At 40.2% G+C, this 13,971-nt stretch overlaps 1 protein-coding gene across 1 annotated transcript; it reads left to right on the forward strand.

Moving 5' to 3' along the window:
- The first annotated feature begins 9,624 nt into the window (after positions 1-9,624).
- On the forward strand, positions 9,625-12,718 carry LOC130928735 (transcription factor Sox-19a-like). Its single transcript, XM_057855466.1, has 2 exons — positions 9,625-10,543; positions 11,537-12,718. The coding sequence occupies exons 1-2, from the start codon at positions 9,879-9,881 to the stop codon at positions 11,799-11,801; spliced, it is 930 nt and encodes a 309-aa protein (XP_057711449.1). The 5' UTR covers positions 9,625-9,878; the 3' UTR covers positions 11,802-12,718.
- The last annotated feature ends 1,253 nt before the right edge of the window (positions 12,719-13,971 follow it).

Here is a 13,971-nt window from a genome sequence, read left to right on the forward strand (position 1 = left end):
GCAAATTTGGACGTGCAAAGCCATCAATGGCATGGATGTGCCAGGCCTGCAAAAATGTCATATGCTAAGAAAAAAATGCTATTTACAAAAAAATGTCATATACTAAAATCAATTTTGTCATACACCAAAAAATGCCATCTACAAAAAAAAAAAAAGCCAAACACCAAAAGTTTTTTCCCATGTACCAAAAAATGCCATATACCCAAAAATTGCCATTTACCAAAAGCTTTTTTACCATATACAAAAAAATGCCATATGCCCCAAAAAATGCCACATACCAAAGCCATTTCGCCACATACAAAAAAAGCCATATACCAAAAGCCATTTTGCATTATACCCAAAAAAATGCCATATGCCAAAAGCCATTTTGTCATACACCAAATATCACTTTAAATGAATGGCAAATTTGGACGTGAATAGCCCTCAATGGCATGGACGTGCCAGGCCTGCAAAAATGTCATATGCTGAGAAAAAAATGCTATTTACAAAAAAATGCCATATACTAAATCAATATTGCCATATACCAAAAAAATGCCGTGGCTGATTATCCAACTAGAATGCCACTCGGCCGTACACTCGCCTCGGTCCTTCGCGTGCCCACCGGGAGAGCGCGATACTCGGTTTATTGCCCTCTTCGTGTGCCGGTGTTCTCTCAAATCTCCTCAGACACATCCTGCCATGAAACTAACCCTAACCCTAACCCTAACCCTGTAAGTGCGTGTTGTCAAGTCATCAGCCAATCGAACGCGCAGTGAGGGGGAAAAATATGGACTGGCACAGCAGTGAAAAGGAGTAAATGTAAGTCTGAACATCATGAAAATAATTCACTTAATAATCTATCCTTACAACATATGGGGAGACAATCTAAATTACCTATATAACTGAAGTCATGGCATCATGCAAATAAGGTTGCTTGAAAGTTGGTGGGTACAATTTGACCATCCTGAAAAGTTATGTTATGTCCCAACCGTCCCTATGCAAACCTACGCCCTTGCTTTAAATAGTCAATTGTTTCAGTTTTATTTATTTATTCTTACAAAAAAAAAAAAAAAAATTCGTCCCCAACACTAGAGGGTGCTGCATCACCCTCAGCACCTTACATCCCGCGCCACTGTATTCAACTACGGGAAAAAAGCGGATCACTATAAAATCATTACTACTGCGATGGCGCAAAGTTGCCACAAGATGGCAGCCCTTTGACGTGTCTGATAAAGAACAAGTCGGTCATAAATCAACAACAACATCATGTAAATAGAGATGCAGAGTTGTTTGGTCACTTTACTTATAAGATGATTAATAAAAGATAATTCACATGCGATGAACTTCACACTGGTGAACAGAGCACATGGCAAATACAGTAACTTTATCCATATATTGTACAAAACAACAAGTCTGCTTTTGTCATTCAAAAAATTAGGCAAAAGAGACCCATGGTCGGACATAGAGGTGGGTAGTATCAGGGCCGGCCCAGCCTATACGCAGACTATGCAGCTGCTTAGGGCCCCTGACCACTAGGGGGCCCCCAATTGTTTAATTTATATTCTATTTTGTTTACTAGAGTTTGGTTTATTTGACTTTTGTGAGTTTTGATACTTGATTACAAGCTTAAAAAAATAAAAGTTCTTCCTTAACTTCTTTCTTTCCTCTTTTAGAAAAAGGTTTGGCGCTATCTACTGTAAGTACTGACAATCATTTGGGGTGAGAAGTTTCAAGTATGCAGTGCAACAAAATCTGATTAATATACAAACGATGGACGTATGGGTTGGATTGCATGTATGGGTTTCACAGTACACTGTGACAAAATGGTGGGCCAAAAATATGGGCCCCTTTTGCATTATTTTGCTTAAGGCTCCCAAACGGCCTGGGCCGACCCTGGGTGGCGGCAGAGGTTGACTGTCTCCTCCAAGGGTGCCCTGGTAGTAATGTGTTACATATACTCCGTTACATTTACCTGAGTAACGTTTTGAGAAAAAATGTACTTCTAAGAGTAGTTGTACTAAGCCGTACTCTTTACTTGAGAAGATTTGTGAAGAAAAAAATGCTACTCTTACTCCGCTACTTAGGGTTACAAAAGGGTCGTCACATTTTTCCTCTTTATTCTACATGTTAGATTATTTTTTTGCCAGCCATGCCAAGAGTAGCGCAACTAATTTCACCAATGAGACATAGCAACAATAATCACATGACTCCATGACACCAATCAGACGTAAGCTTGCCGTTCTCTGATTACGCCAGCCTATTCAATCACGTGGCATCTTTAAAGTGCTTTCGACAAGATAAAATAAAGTCTTAAATAGCATTATTATCAGAATTCGAGAGAAACTATATTTTATGCCACCGGAGTTAGTCCGGCTTTTGACATTTCCCTGCCCTGGCTTTGGAGAGCGTAAACAAACCAGGAGGCGTGACAGCTAGCCGACATGGAAACCCCAACCAAGTGATGTTGTTTTTCTCTGCTTTCGAAGCGAAAAATCACACAAAACTACCCAGGATCATGTCACACGGCGTTGGGGTTGTCGATTGTCTTCGCCGATCGGCAACCCGTTCGGCGGCGAGCAAGTTACAGCTTGTCGGACTCGTTCCCCTGCTGCAGGCAGGAGAGCCGGGTAAGCAGCTGAACAAAACGGCCAATTTTGGAGGTGCGTGTAGCTGCCACATGGTCAACAAGAATATGGCCTAAAATAATGCTTTACTACACGGCGAAGACGTAAACAGTGAGAGAGCGGCGTGCAGTTGTTGTGCAGCTAAATGGCCGGATGTGTCTGAGGAGAACTTTTCTACAGTGTATCACAAAAGTGAGTACACCCCTCGCATTTCTGCAGATATTTAAGTGTATCTTTTCATGGGACAACACTGACAAAATGACACTTTGAAACAATGAAAAGTAATCTGTGAGCAGCTTATATAATAGACTTATGTATGTTCCCCTCAAAATAACTCAAAATATAGCCATTAATATCCAAACCCATGGCAACAAAAGTGAGTACACCGCATAGAAACTACGTACATCCCTAAATGTCCAAATTGAGTACTGCTTGTTATTTTCCTTCCAAAATGTCATGTGACTCGTTACAGGAGTGCTGTCAGCATTGCTGCAGAGATTGAAGTGGTGGGGGGTCAGCCTGTTAGTGCTCAGACCATACCGTACTCTACATCTAATTGGTGTGCGTGGCTGTCACCCCAGGAGGAAGCCTCTTCTGAAGACAGTACTCAAGAAAGCCCGCAAACAGTTTGCTGAACACATGTCAACAAAGCACATGGATTAATGGAACCATGTCCTATGGTCTGATGAGACGGGTGGGCTTTCTTGTGTACAGTCTTCAGAAGGGGCTTCCTCCTGGGGTGACAGCCATGCACACCAATTTGATGTAGAGTGCGGCGTATGGTCTGAGCACTAACAGGCTGACCCAACACCTCTTCAGTCTCTGTAACAATGCTGACAGCACTCCTGTAACGAGTCACACGACATTTTGGAGGGAAAATGGCTTATAGCATTTTTTGGTATGTGGCTTTTTTTTTTTTGTATATGGCATTTTTTTTGGTATGTGGCATTTTTTTGGGTACATGGCAAAGTCAAATTGGTTTTTGGCATATGGGATTATTTTGTATATGGAAAAAAAAGCTTTTAGTATATGGCAATTTTTTGGGTATATGGCAAAATGGCTTATGGCATGTTTTGGTATATGGAAAATGGCTTTGGTATATGGCATTTTTTGGTATGTGGCAATTTTTTGGGGGGGATGTGGAATTTTTTTGGTATACAGCAAAATGGGTTTTTGGCATATGCCATTTTCTGTAAATTGAAAAAAAGCTTTTGGTATATGGCTATTTTTGTATGTGGCAAAAAAAGCTTTTGGTATATGGCATTTTTTTGTATATGGTAAAATTGATTTGGGTACAGTACATGGCATTTTTTTGGCATATGACATTTTTTGTATACGGCAAAAACACTTAGTATATGGCAATTTTTTGGGTATATGGCAGAATGGATTTTGGTATTTCGCATTTTTTTTGTTATATGGCAAAATGACTTTGGTATATGGCATTTTTTTGGTATATGGCAAAATGGATTTTGATATATGGCCTTTTTTGGTATATGGCAAAATGGCTTTTGGCTTATGGCATTTTTGTTATATGACAAAATTACTTCGGTATATGGCAATTTTTTTGGTATGTTGCAATTTTTTGGAGATGTGTGGCATTTTTTGGGTATATGGAAAAATGGCTATTGGTATAAAGCATTTTTTTGGTATGTGGCATTTTTTTCGTATACGGCATTTTTTGCTATGTGGCATTTTTTGGGTATGTGCCATTTTTGGGGGGTATCTGGCAAAACGGGTTTTGTCATATACCATTTTTCGTATATGGCAAAAAAGCTTTTTTTATATGACAATTCTTTGGGTATATGGCAAAATGGATCTTGGTACATGGCATTTTTTGATACATGGCAGAATAGCTTTTGGCTTAAGGACTTTTTTGTATATGGCAAAATGGCTTTGGAATATTGCATTTTTTTTTGTGTGTGGCAATTTTTAGGGGGGTATGAGACATTTTTGTGGCATATTGAAAAATGGCCATCGGTATATGGCATTTTTTTTGTACATGGCAAAATGGTTTTTGGCATATGGCATTATTTTGTATATAGCAAATAAGCTTTTAGTATGTGGCAATTTTTTGGGTGTATGGCAAAATGGATTTTGGTATATGCCATTTTTTGGTATATGGCAAAATGGATGCACACCAAGTGTGGTGTATGTTCTGAGCACTAACGGACTGACCCCCCACCTCTTCAATCTCTGCAACAATGCTGACAGCACTCCTCTAAAGAGTCACATGACATTTTGGAGGGTAAATGACAAGCAGTACTCAATTTGGACATTAAGGGATGTACGTAGTTGCTATGCGGCGTACTCACTTTTGTTGCCAGGGGTTTAGATATTAATGGTTATATTTTGAGTTGTTTTGAGGGGAAAATAAATTAACTCTTTTATATGAGCTGCACACAGACTACTTTTCATTGTGTCAAAGTGTCATTTTGTCAGTGTTGTCCCATGAAAAGATATACTTAAATATCTGCAGAAATGCGAGGGGTGTACTCACTTTTGTGATACACTGTATATTAGCATTAGGACGACACATTTTGCTGAATAAAAGTGCATTTGGTATTTAAATGCACATTATATGCCATTTTCTTTGTATTTGGTTTTACAGTTGAGTTCAACTCAGACTCATCCATCTTGGATTGCATTTCAATCGGGTTTGATTGATCATACATGCCACAGAAATCAACCTTGGATGTTTTTTTATCAATAATCTGAACTCATTCACTGGCATTGTTAGCGAAAGACATTAAATCCATTTGAACTGGGATGACAGTAACTTCTTGTAGTAGAAGAGCAGAGTAAAAACAGTTCATTTTCATCTGCGTCTTGCGATGCTTTGAGGAGAAAACACTTTCTAGGTGGCCCCTGCTTCCTCCTCCAGAGGCATTTTGGGGGGCTCGGGCCCACGCCCATCCCCCCTACTGGCCCGTCACCCCCTGTTGGGCGCTGGGTGGGGGGATTATGCGGAGTGGGAGGCTCGTAAAGGGTCTGCCAGGGTCTTTCTGTTGTGTGACGGATGGCTGCGAGGCTGAACGGGGGCCTGCTTTGCATGAGAAGAGGAGCCAGCAGAGGGGAGAATAGAGGCCTATTCAGGGAGGCCTGTCACCCTCAAATCACCCACCCACCCTTCCACATCCATCCCTTCATCCTTTTCATCCTTCCTGCATTTGGCCCTCCATCATTGCGACCATCCTTACTTATTGATTTCATTTCTGTTCCTTCACATTTCCCCTCCTTTCCATCAAGCACGCCATTCGGCCGCCGAGTTCCGTAACATCGGAGTCGGGAGTCAGGCCGTTAACGCGAAAGGCGAGTCATGTGACTCGTTGATCCGGGGTCCACTTTTGAGGCAGCGGGAGGTTTTAGAGCATGTTTGGTTTCTTTCTTTTTACAGCATGCTATAAAGTTGATCCACTAGGGGGCACAAAACCACTTCCTGTTAAGTCATATTAGGACAGACAACAGGTGGGTAGCTTATTAAGGGTTCAGTGTCATATTGGAGTCATTTTCAAATGAGACAATTTTAATTCCTTGAATCGATTTGAATAAATTATGTTGTTTTTCAAGGTTTAGAGCCAGTTATTGTTTGTTTTTTTAAGACCAATTTAAAATTGTGTTCAGAATTTTCATATATTTACAGCTCAGGGCCGAGGACGAAAAGTGGCATTTGCTATATAGCAAAATGGCTTTTGGCATTTTTTTTTTTTTGGTATATGGCAAAATGGTATTTTTTTGGTATATGGCGAAATGGCTTTTGGCTTATGGCAAAATTTTGGTATATGGCAAAAAGGCTTTGGCATATGGCATTTTTTGGGTATGGGACATTTTTTGGGGGTAAATGGCAAAATGTTTTTTGGGATATGGCATTTTTTTGTATATGGTAAAAAAGCTTTTGTTATATGGCAATTTTTTTCGGTATATGGCATTTTTTGGTATATGGTAAAATGGATTTTGATATATGGCATTTTTTGGTATTAGGCAAAATAGCTTTTATCTTATGGCATTTTTTGTTGTATGACAAAATGGCTTCGGAATATGGCAATTTTTCTGGTATGTTGCTATTTTTTTAGACGTGGCATTTTTGGGGTATATGGAAAAATGGCTATTGGTATATAGCATTTTTTTGGAATGTGGCATTTTTTGGGTATGTGGCATTTTTGGGTGGTATCTGGCAAAACAGGTTTTGTCATATGGCATTTTTTCGTATATGGCAAAAACGCTTTTATTATATGGCAATTTTTAGGGTGTATGGCCAAATGGATTCTGGTATATAGCATTTTTTGATACATGGCAAAATGGCTTTTGGCTTATGGCATTTTTTTTTTTTTTTTTTTGGTATATGGCAAAATGGCTTTGGAATATTGCATTTTTTGCTGTGTGGCAATTTTTTGGGGGGTATGAGACATTTTTATGGCATATGGAAAAATGGTTATCAGTATATGGCATTTTTTTATTTGGTATATGGCAAAATGGTTTTTGGCATATGGCATTTTTTTGTATGTGGCAAAAAAAGGATTTGGTATATGGCATTTTTTTTTGTATATAGCAAAAAGCTTTTGTTTTATGGCAATTTTTTTTGGTATATGGGAAAATGTATTTTGATACAACATATAGCATTTTTTTGTATATAGCATTTTCTTTCGTATATGGCATTTTTTGCAGGCCATGCACCTCATTGCCATTGTGTAATGCCATCGTATATGGTATTTTTATGGTAAATGGCAAGTACGGGAAGTTTGACGCAGATATGATGTATGTCTGCAAAGTTATGACTGCTCTTGTGGCGAGACGAAATGGCAACGGTCATTTTCACTGCCTGTTTGGACCCCTCCGCTTCAACAAAACCTAATTATTTTTCATCAGGCACTTGAACACATGGCTTCCCTGAAACAGGTTTGAGGTCAATAGATTTTTTTCCCTTGGAGGAGGAGCCTGTCTCATAAAAAAGGCATTTCCTGTTCCCACTAGGGGGCGCCAGGCCTAATGGCCTGCAGTTATGTTCGGGCTGGGATACTTCACATACATGCTAGGTATGAAAAAGATTGTATGAGGGAGTTATCAGTCATTTTCTGAATTTGGTGTTTTGCCCAAAAAAATGGTCGACTGTGGCACCCCGCCTAGGTCAGACCCGTGAATGAAAACTCACCATTTTGAGAACTCAAGATCTCATATGTCTCATGAACATTCCCACCAATTTTGAGGAGGATCCAACTAACTCCCTAGGCACCAAGGTCTCGAATGTGCACCATGTTAATCATAAAAATTTCACTTTCTATCCAAAATACCCTGTTGGGTTTGGAATATGGGTTTTCGTAATGTCACAAGAGTATTGAAATTTACGCGAAGCCGCATGTATGTGCAAAATTTGGTCATTTTTCGTGCATGTTCAGGCCTCCAAATGTAAACTGTACAATAAATCGATAAAAATTTCATTCGATCCAAAGTACGCGATTTCCTGTTGGATTTGGAACATGGGTGCAATAGACTTTTTGGAGCAGTTTTACATAAGGTATCGACTCCCCAAATTTCATTGCTCTATATTGAAAAAAACCTAATAGGACAGGCCTTTTTTTTTAAAGCTCCTTTCAGTCGCCACTAGTTGGCGCTGTAGGGTTGATGCAAATGACTCCTACAGGACCCTTCAGGGTATGACTCTCAACAAGCACAGGAAGTTTGGCGCAGATATGTTGTATATCTGCCGAGTTATGACTGTTCAAAATTTTTGGCGAGATAAAATGTTGACATGCCAGATATAATGCTAAATGTTTAAAACAATTGGATAACTTGCATAGCAAAAGTCCACTAGCTTAAATGCTTTATAATGCTAATGTTTACAACAATTGGCTAACTAGCACAAGAAAAGTCCGCTAGCCTAAATGCTATATAATGCTAATGTTTACAACAATTGGCTGCCTAGCATAGCAAAGGTCTGCTAGTTTAAATGCTATATAATGCTAATTTTTAAAACAATTGGCTAAGTTCAATATCAAAATTCCACTAGCTTAAATGCTATATAATGGTAGTGTTTAAAACAGTTGGCTAATTTGCACAACAAAATTCTGCTAGCTTAAATGCTATAGAATGCTGATGTTAACCAGATAGTTTCTGTTGCGCCTGTTGAATTCGTCGTTTCGCTAAAAAAATGGCCGACTTTGGCACCACGCCTAGGTCAGACCCATGAATAAAAATGCACCATCTTAAAAACTTAAGATCTCATATGTCTCCTGAACAGTCTCACCAATTTTAAAGACGATCCAACTAACTCCCCAAGCACCATGGTCTCAAACGTGCACCATCTTAATCGAGAAAAATTTCACATTCAATCCAAAATACCCGATTTCCTGTTGGGTTTAAAATATGGGTGCATGAGACTTTTTGGAGCAGTTTTGCACAATGTATCCACTACCCAAATTTCATCACTCTATGTTGAAAAAACCTAAATGGAGAGGCTTTTTTTAAAAGGAGGCGCCACTGAGCAATTGTTTTATTTTTTCGCAACGTTGCATAATCATCGAAATTTACGCGATGTGCAAATTTTGGCGAGTTTTCGTGCATGTTCAGGCCTCCAAATTGGCCATTTTTATTTGCCAAGGTGAAGAAATTATAGTAATAATCCTTTGCATTACAATAGGGCTCTTGCACACTTAGTGCTCGGGCCCTAAAAAACTGTTTTAAAGTAACTCTACCATCAATGAGTAAAAAAAAAATCTTTAGAAAAAAATGGCGCATATTAACTTTAGTATTTGGAGATTTTATCTAAAACCGTTGGGTTAACTTTCCGTTTGCCTCTTCAACCCACTATTTACTTGTTTTTCGCGAAAGTTTGAGCGATTGCGCATCAAACTCTCTCCTCGGTTTCCCCTTATTAAGATATTGGCTCGCTCTCGGTCCTTAAAAAAAGTCTTTTGAGATGCTAATGATCGCGCTCACTCCTGATTGGTCGACTGCGGGCCGGCCAGAGAAAGGACGGAGGGTGCGGCGGGGGGGAGTTGGGCTTGAACCCGGAGAGTGCGCTCGAACAACAAGTGGTTCAGAATAACAAGTTGCAGCGAAGGAAGCCAAGTAGTTTTCGCCTTCGTCTGTTTGACAAAAGCCAAGAACAACAAGCTAAAATCAAAGCTGAGCGTTTTTTCTTTCTTTTTTTGTGGGATTGTTTGTTAAGATAACGACAGTCCCGTCGCGCTTGAGGCTACTTAGTTGACCCGGTGCTCCCGCGCAAAGTGCGGGAACACCAGGTGGACTTTTACGCGTCGTTTTTGAATTGTCCTTTCCGACATGTACAGCATGATGGAACACGAGTTGAAGCCCGGAGGCGGGCAGCCGTTGCACCACGCGGCGCAAGGGATGTCACCCGCCCCGCCGGGCAGCATGACGCCCGGCAACGGCGTGGCGCACCCGGGCTCCAAAACCGGCCTAACCGGTGCAGGAGGAGGCGACCCCATGGATAAGGTGAAGCGACCTATGAACGCCTTCATGGTGTGGTCGCGCGGTCAAAGGCGCAAGATGGCTCAGGAGAACCCCAAAATGCACAACTCGGAGATCAGCAAGCGGCTGGGGGCCGAGTGGAAGCTGCTGAGCGACGCCGAGAAGCGACCCTTCATCGACGAGGCCAAGAGGCTGCGCGCGGTGCATATGAAGGAGTACCCGGACTACAAGTACAAGCCACGCCGCAAGAGCAAGCCCGTGCTCAAGAAGGACGCGCAGGTGGCCAAATACCCGCTGGCCGCCGCGGGGAACCTGCTGCAGGTGGCGGCGCAGGGTCAAAACGCCAGCCCCAGGATGGAGAGCTACGGGTGGGGACCCGCGGGAGGCTACGCCGGCATGCAGGGCGACGCGCTGGGCTACACGCAGCAGTTGCACCGCTACGACCTGTCGGCCCTCCAGTATCCACCCGCCATGGCTGCGGCGCAGACCTACATGAACGGAAACAACTCCTACAGGTGATGACTTCGAGGCTGCTGACGGCGATGGACGCCCAAATTAATTTGAAGTGGGAAGGATGGCATATCGTGCTTATTTGGTATTTTAAATATTTTTGTGTTGTTTTTTTTAATAGTTGTTTTCAGATTTTGTACGTATATATTATAAAATATTTGTGTGTTTTTTGTACAGTACATATTTTTAGTGCTGGTTTGGTTATAAAAGCTTCATTTTCGGTGTATTAGTATTATAAATAAATGTTTCACACGTTAGACATTAGTTATTTTACCAGGAAACTTTACCACATTTTTCCTTTTAATTTCTCGGAATTTGAACCGATTTTTGATCTTTAATTCATCGGTCGCCATTGACAGCGATAGACGTCCAAATCCATTTGAAGCCTTACGCTTTCCCACTTCAAATTAATTTGGACGTCTATCGCTGTCAATGGCGACCAATGAATTAAAGATCGAAAAACATTTCAAATTCCAGGAAAATCAAATGGAAACTTTTGAAAAATGTGGTAAAGTTTCCCGGTAAAATAACGTCTAACGTGTAAAATATTTATTTATAATATACTAATACACCGAAAACAAAGCCTTTATAAACAAACCAGCACTAAAAATATGTACAAAAAAAAACCAGCACTAAAAATATGTATAAAAAAACACATTTTATAACATATACAGTACGTACAAAATCTGAAAACAATTATTTAAAAAAAAAACAAAAAAAAAAACACAAAAATATTTATAATCCCAAATATGCATAATATAACACAATTATTAACGCTTTCACTGACATTGACGATAATAGACGTCCAATCATGTGGCGTCCAATTATCCATCTGCTATGAATTGAAATGAGTTTGTACACGTCCAATCCATTTGAAGTGGAAGGGTGGCAGTGAATGAAGCTAATGAAGGCACGAAACATACATGAAAATAGTAAAAAATTGAAGATATTTGAAATATGAATTCATGTGGCTAATGTAATTCTTCCTGTGTCGGCAGCCCGATGTCGTACAGCGGCAGCCCCCAGCAGCCCAGCCCGGTCCCCATGTCCATGGTGAAAGCGGAATCCGTGTCCCACTCGCCCCCGACGCCCACCCACCACCGAGGGCCCCTGCAGGGGGACCTGCGCGACATGATCAGCATGTACATCCCTGGGGGCGGCGATGCCGGCGGTGGCGGCGGCGACCCAGCGGCAGCCGCCAGGGGCTATGGGGGCGTCCAGCAGCACTACCTCGCCGGCACCGTCCCCCTAACGCACATCTAGAGACAATTCATTTAGGCTTTTTAAGGGAGCAACAAAAAAAAAAAATCTAGACAACGTGACGTCAAGAGCGGACACCTGTTTTCTCAACTAGTTTTAATATGTCAAGACAACGTCTCAAGCTAACTTTGAAAAACATCACCTCATGAATTTACATTTTTCATCGCCAACAGGTGGCAGGTTGAGTGTGTCTGCTGCCATCTAGCGGAAGATAAATTGTGTATGTATAAACTATACAGCGGTGATCCCCACCTTTCTTTTGTGCACCATTATTTCCATGGACATTTTGCTTGAGTTAAATCAGACTGCTTCTTAGGACTAATCTTTGGGTAAGAAATCCAAAAGTCATCGCGGTTTTCCTTTAACACATCAAGTATTTCCAACTATCATTTTCCGGATCCATTTTAACTCGATAAAGGAATCAAAGTTCCTTTAAAAAGTGTCTGTATTTACATTGACCGTACATAACTTTGACATATTACCCTTACAACACTTAAACTAAGGAAATACATCAACAAACTTAATACCAACATATCAAACTTTTACAGAGAAGCAATCTGCTATACATTAGAATTATATAGCATATAAACCAGCGGGATTTTGCTATGCCAAATATTAGCCAATTGTTTAAACTAGCAGGCTAACTTGCAAAGCAAAAGTCAGCTAGCTTAACTGCGATATTTATGCTAATGTTTACCAGATGTTTGTTTTTTGGTGCGCAACAGAAACTATCTGGTAAACATTAGCATTATATAGCATTTAAACCAGTGGGATTTTGCTATGCCAATTATTAGCCAATTGTTTTAAACATTACCATTATATAGAATTTAAGTTACATACCTAAATGCTATACTTAGCCAATTGTTTTAAACATCAGCATTAAACTGGCATACTTGCATATCAACAGTCCACTAGCTTAAATGCTATATAACGGTAATGTTTAAAACAATTGGCTAATTTGCATAGCAAAATTCTGCTAGCTTAAATGCTATAGAATGCTAATGTTTACTAGATAGTTTTTTGCGCACCAAAAAACTATCTGGTAAACATTAGCGTAATATCGCATTTAAGCTAGCTGACTTTTGCTTTGGCTGACTTGCACAGCAAAAGTCAGCTAGCTTAAATGCAATATTATGCTAAGTTGCATAGCAAAAGTCCACTAGCTTAAATGCTATTTAATGGTAATGTTTAAAATAATTGACTAATTTGCATAGCAAACTTCTGCTAGATGCTATACATTGCTAATGTTTACCAGATAGTTTCTGTTGCGCACCAAAAAACTATCTAGTAAACTTCAGCATAATATCGCATTTAAGCTAGCGGACTTTTGCTTTGCAAGTTAGCCTGCTAGCTTAAATTCCATATAATGCTGATGTTTACAACGATTGGCTAACTTGTGTAGCAAAAGTCCGCTAGCTTAAATGCTATATAATGCTAATGTTTACCAGATTGTTTCTGGTGCACAACATCACACCAGAAACAATCTGGTAAACATTAGCATTTAAGCTAGCAGACTTTTGCCATGCAAGTTAGCAAATTGTTGCATTGTTGGAATTGGCTGACTTGCATAGCAAAAGTCCACTAGCTTAAATGCTATATAATGGTAATGTTTAAAACAATTGGCTAATTTGCATAGCAAAATTCTGCTAGCTTAAATGCTATACAAAGCAAATGTTTACCAGATAGATTTTGCCATGCAAGTTAGCAAATTGTTGCATTATTGGAATTGGCTGACTTGCATAGCAAAAGTACACTAGCTTAAATGCTATAACATGCTAATGTTTACAACAATTGGCTGACTTGCATAGCAAAAGTGTGCTAGCTTAAATGCTATATAATGCTAATGTTTCTGGTGCGTACCACATAGTTCCAGTTTCTAGTGCGCGCCACATGCTCCCTGGTGCGCACCTGATGGTTGCAAGTGTGCACCTAATACTATCTGGTGCGCACCCAATGGTTTCAAGTGTGCACTACATACTATCTGCTACCCACCAGATAATTACTAGTGGGCAGCACATACTATATGGTGAACACAAGATTGTTACTAGTGCGTTCCAAGACAATATAATGGTGAATATGTGCAAGTAATGCAGTAATATCTTTATGGTGCGCATCTGGTAAACATTATTAGCATTATATAGCAATTAAGCTAGCAGACTTTTGCTAATGCTAA

This window comes from Corythoichthys intestinalis, chromosome 13 (assembly GCF_030265065.1).
Source record: "Corythoichthys intestinalis isolate RoL2023-P3 chromosome 13, ASM3026506v1, whole genome shotgun sequence".
Classification (NCBI taxonomy): Eukaryota; Metazoa; Chordata; class Actinopteri; order Syngnathiformes; family Syngnathidae; genus Corythoichthys; species Corythoichthys intestinalis.

Excerpts from the sequence above, each read along its gene's own strand:
- LOC130928735 (XM_057855466.1), top strand. The coding sequence starts at position 9,879 with ATGTACAGCATGATGGAACACGAGTTGAAGCCCGGAGGCGGGCAGCCG. Across the intron at positions 10,544-11,536 it reads AACGGAAACAACTCCTACAG|CCCGATGTCGTACAGCGGCA; the intron begins GTGATGACTTCG and ends CTGTGTCGGCAG.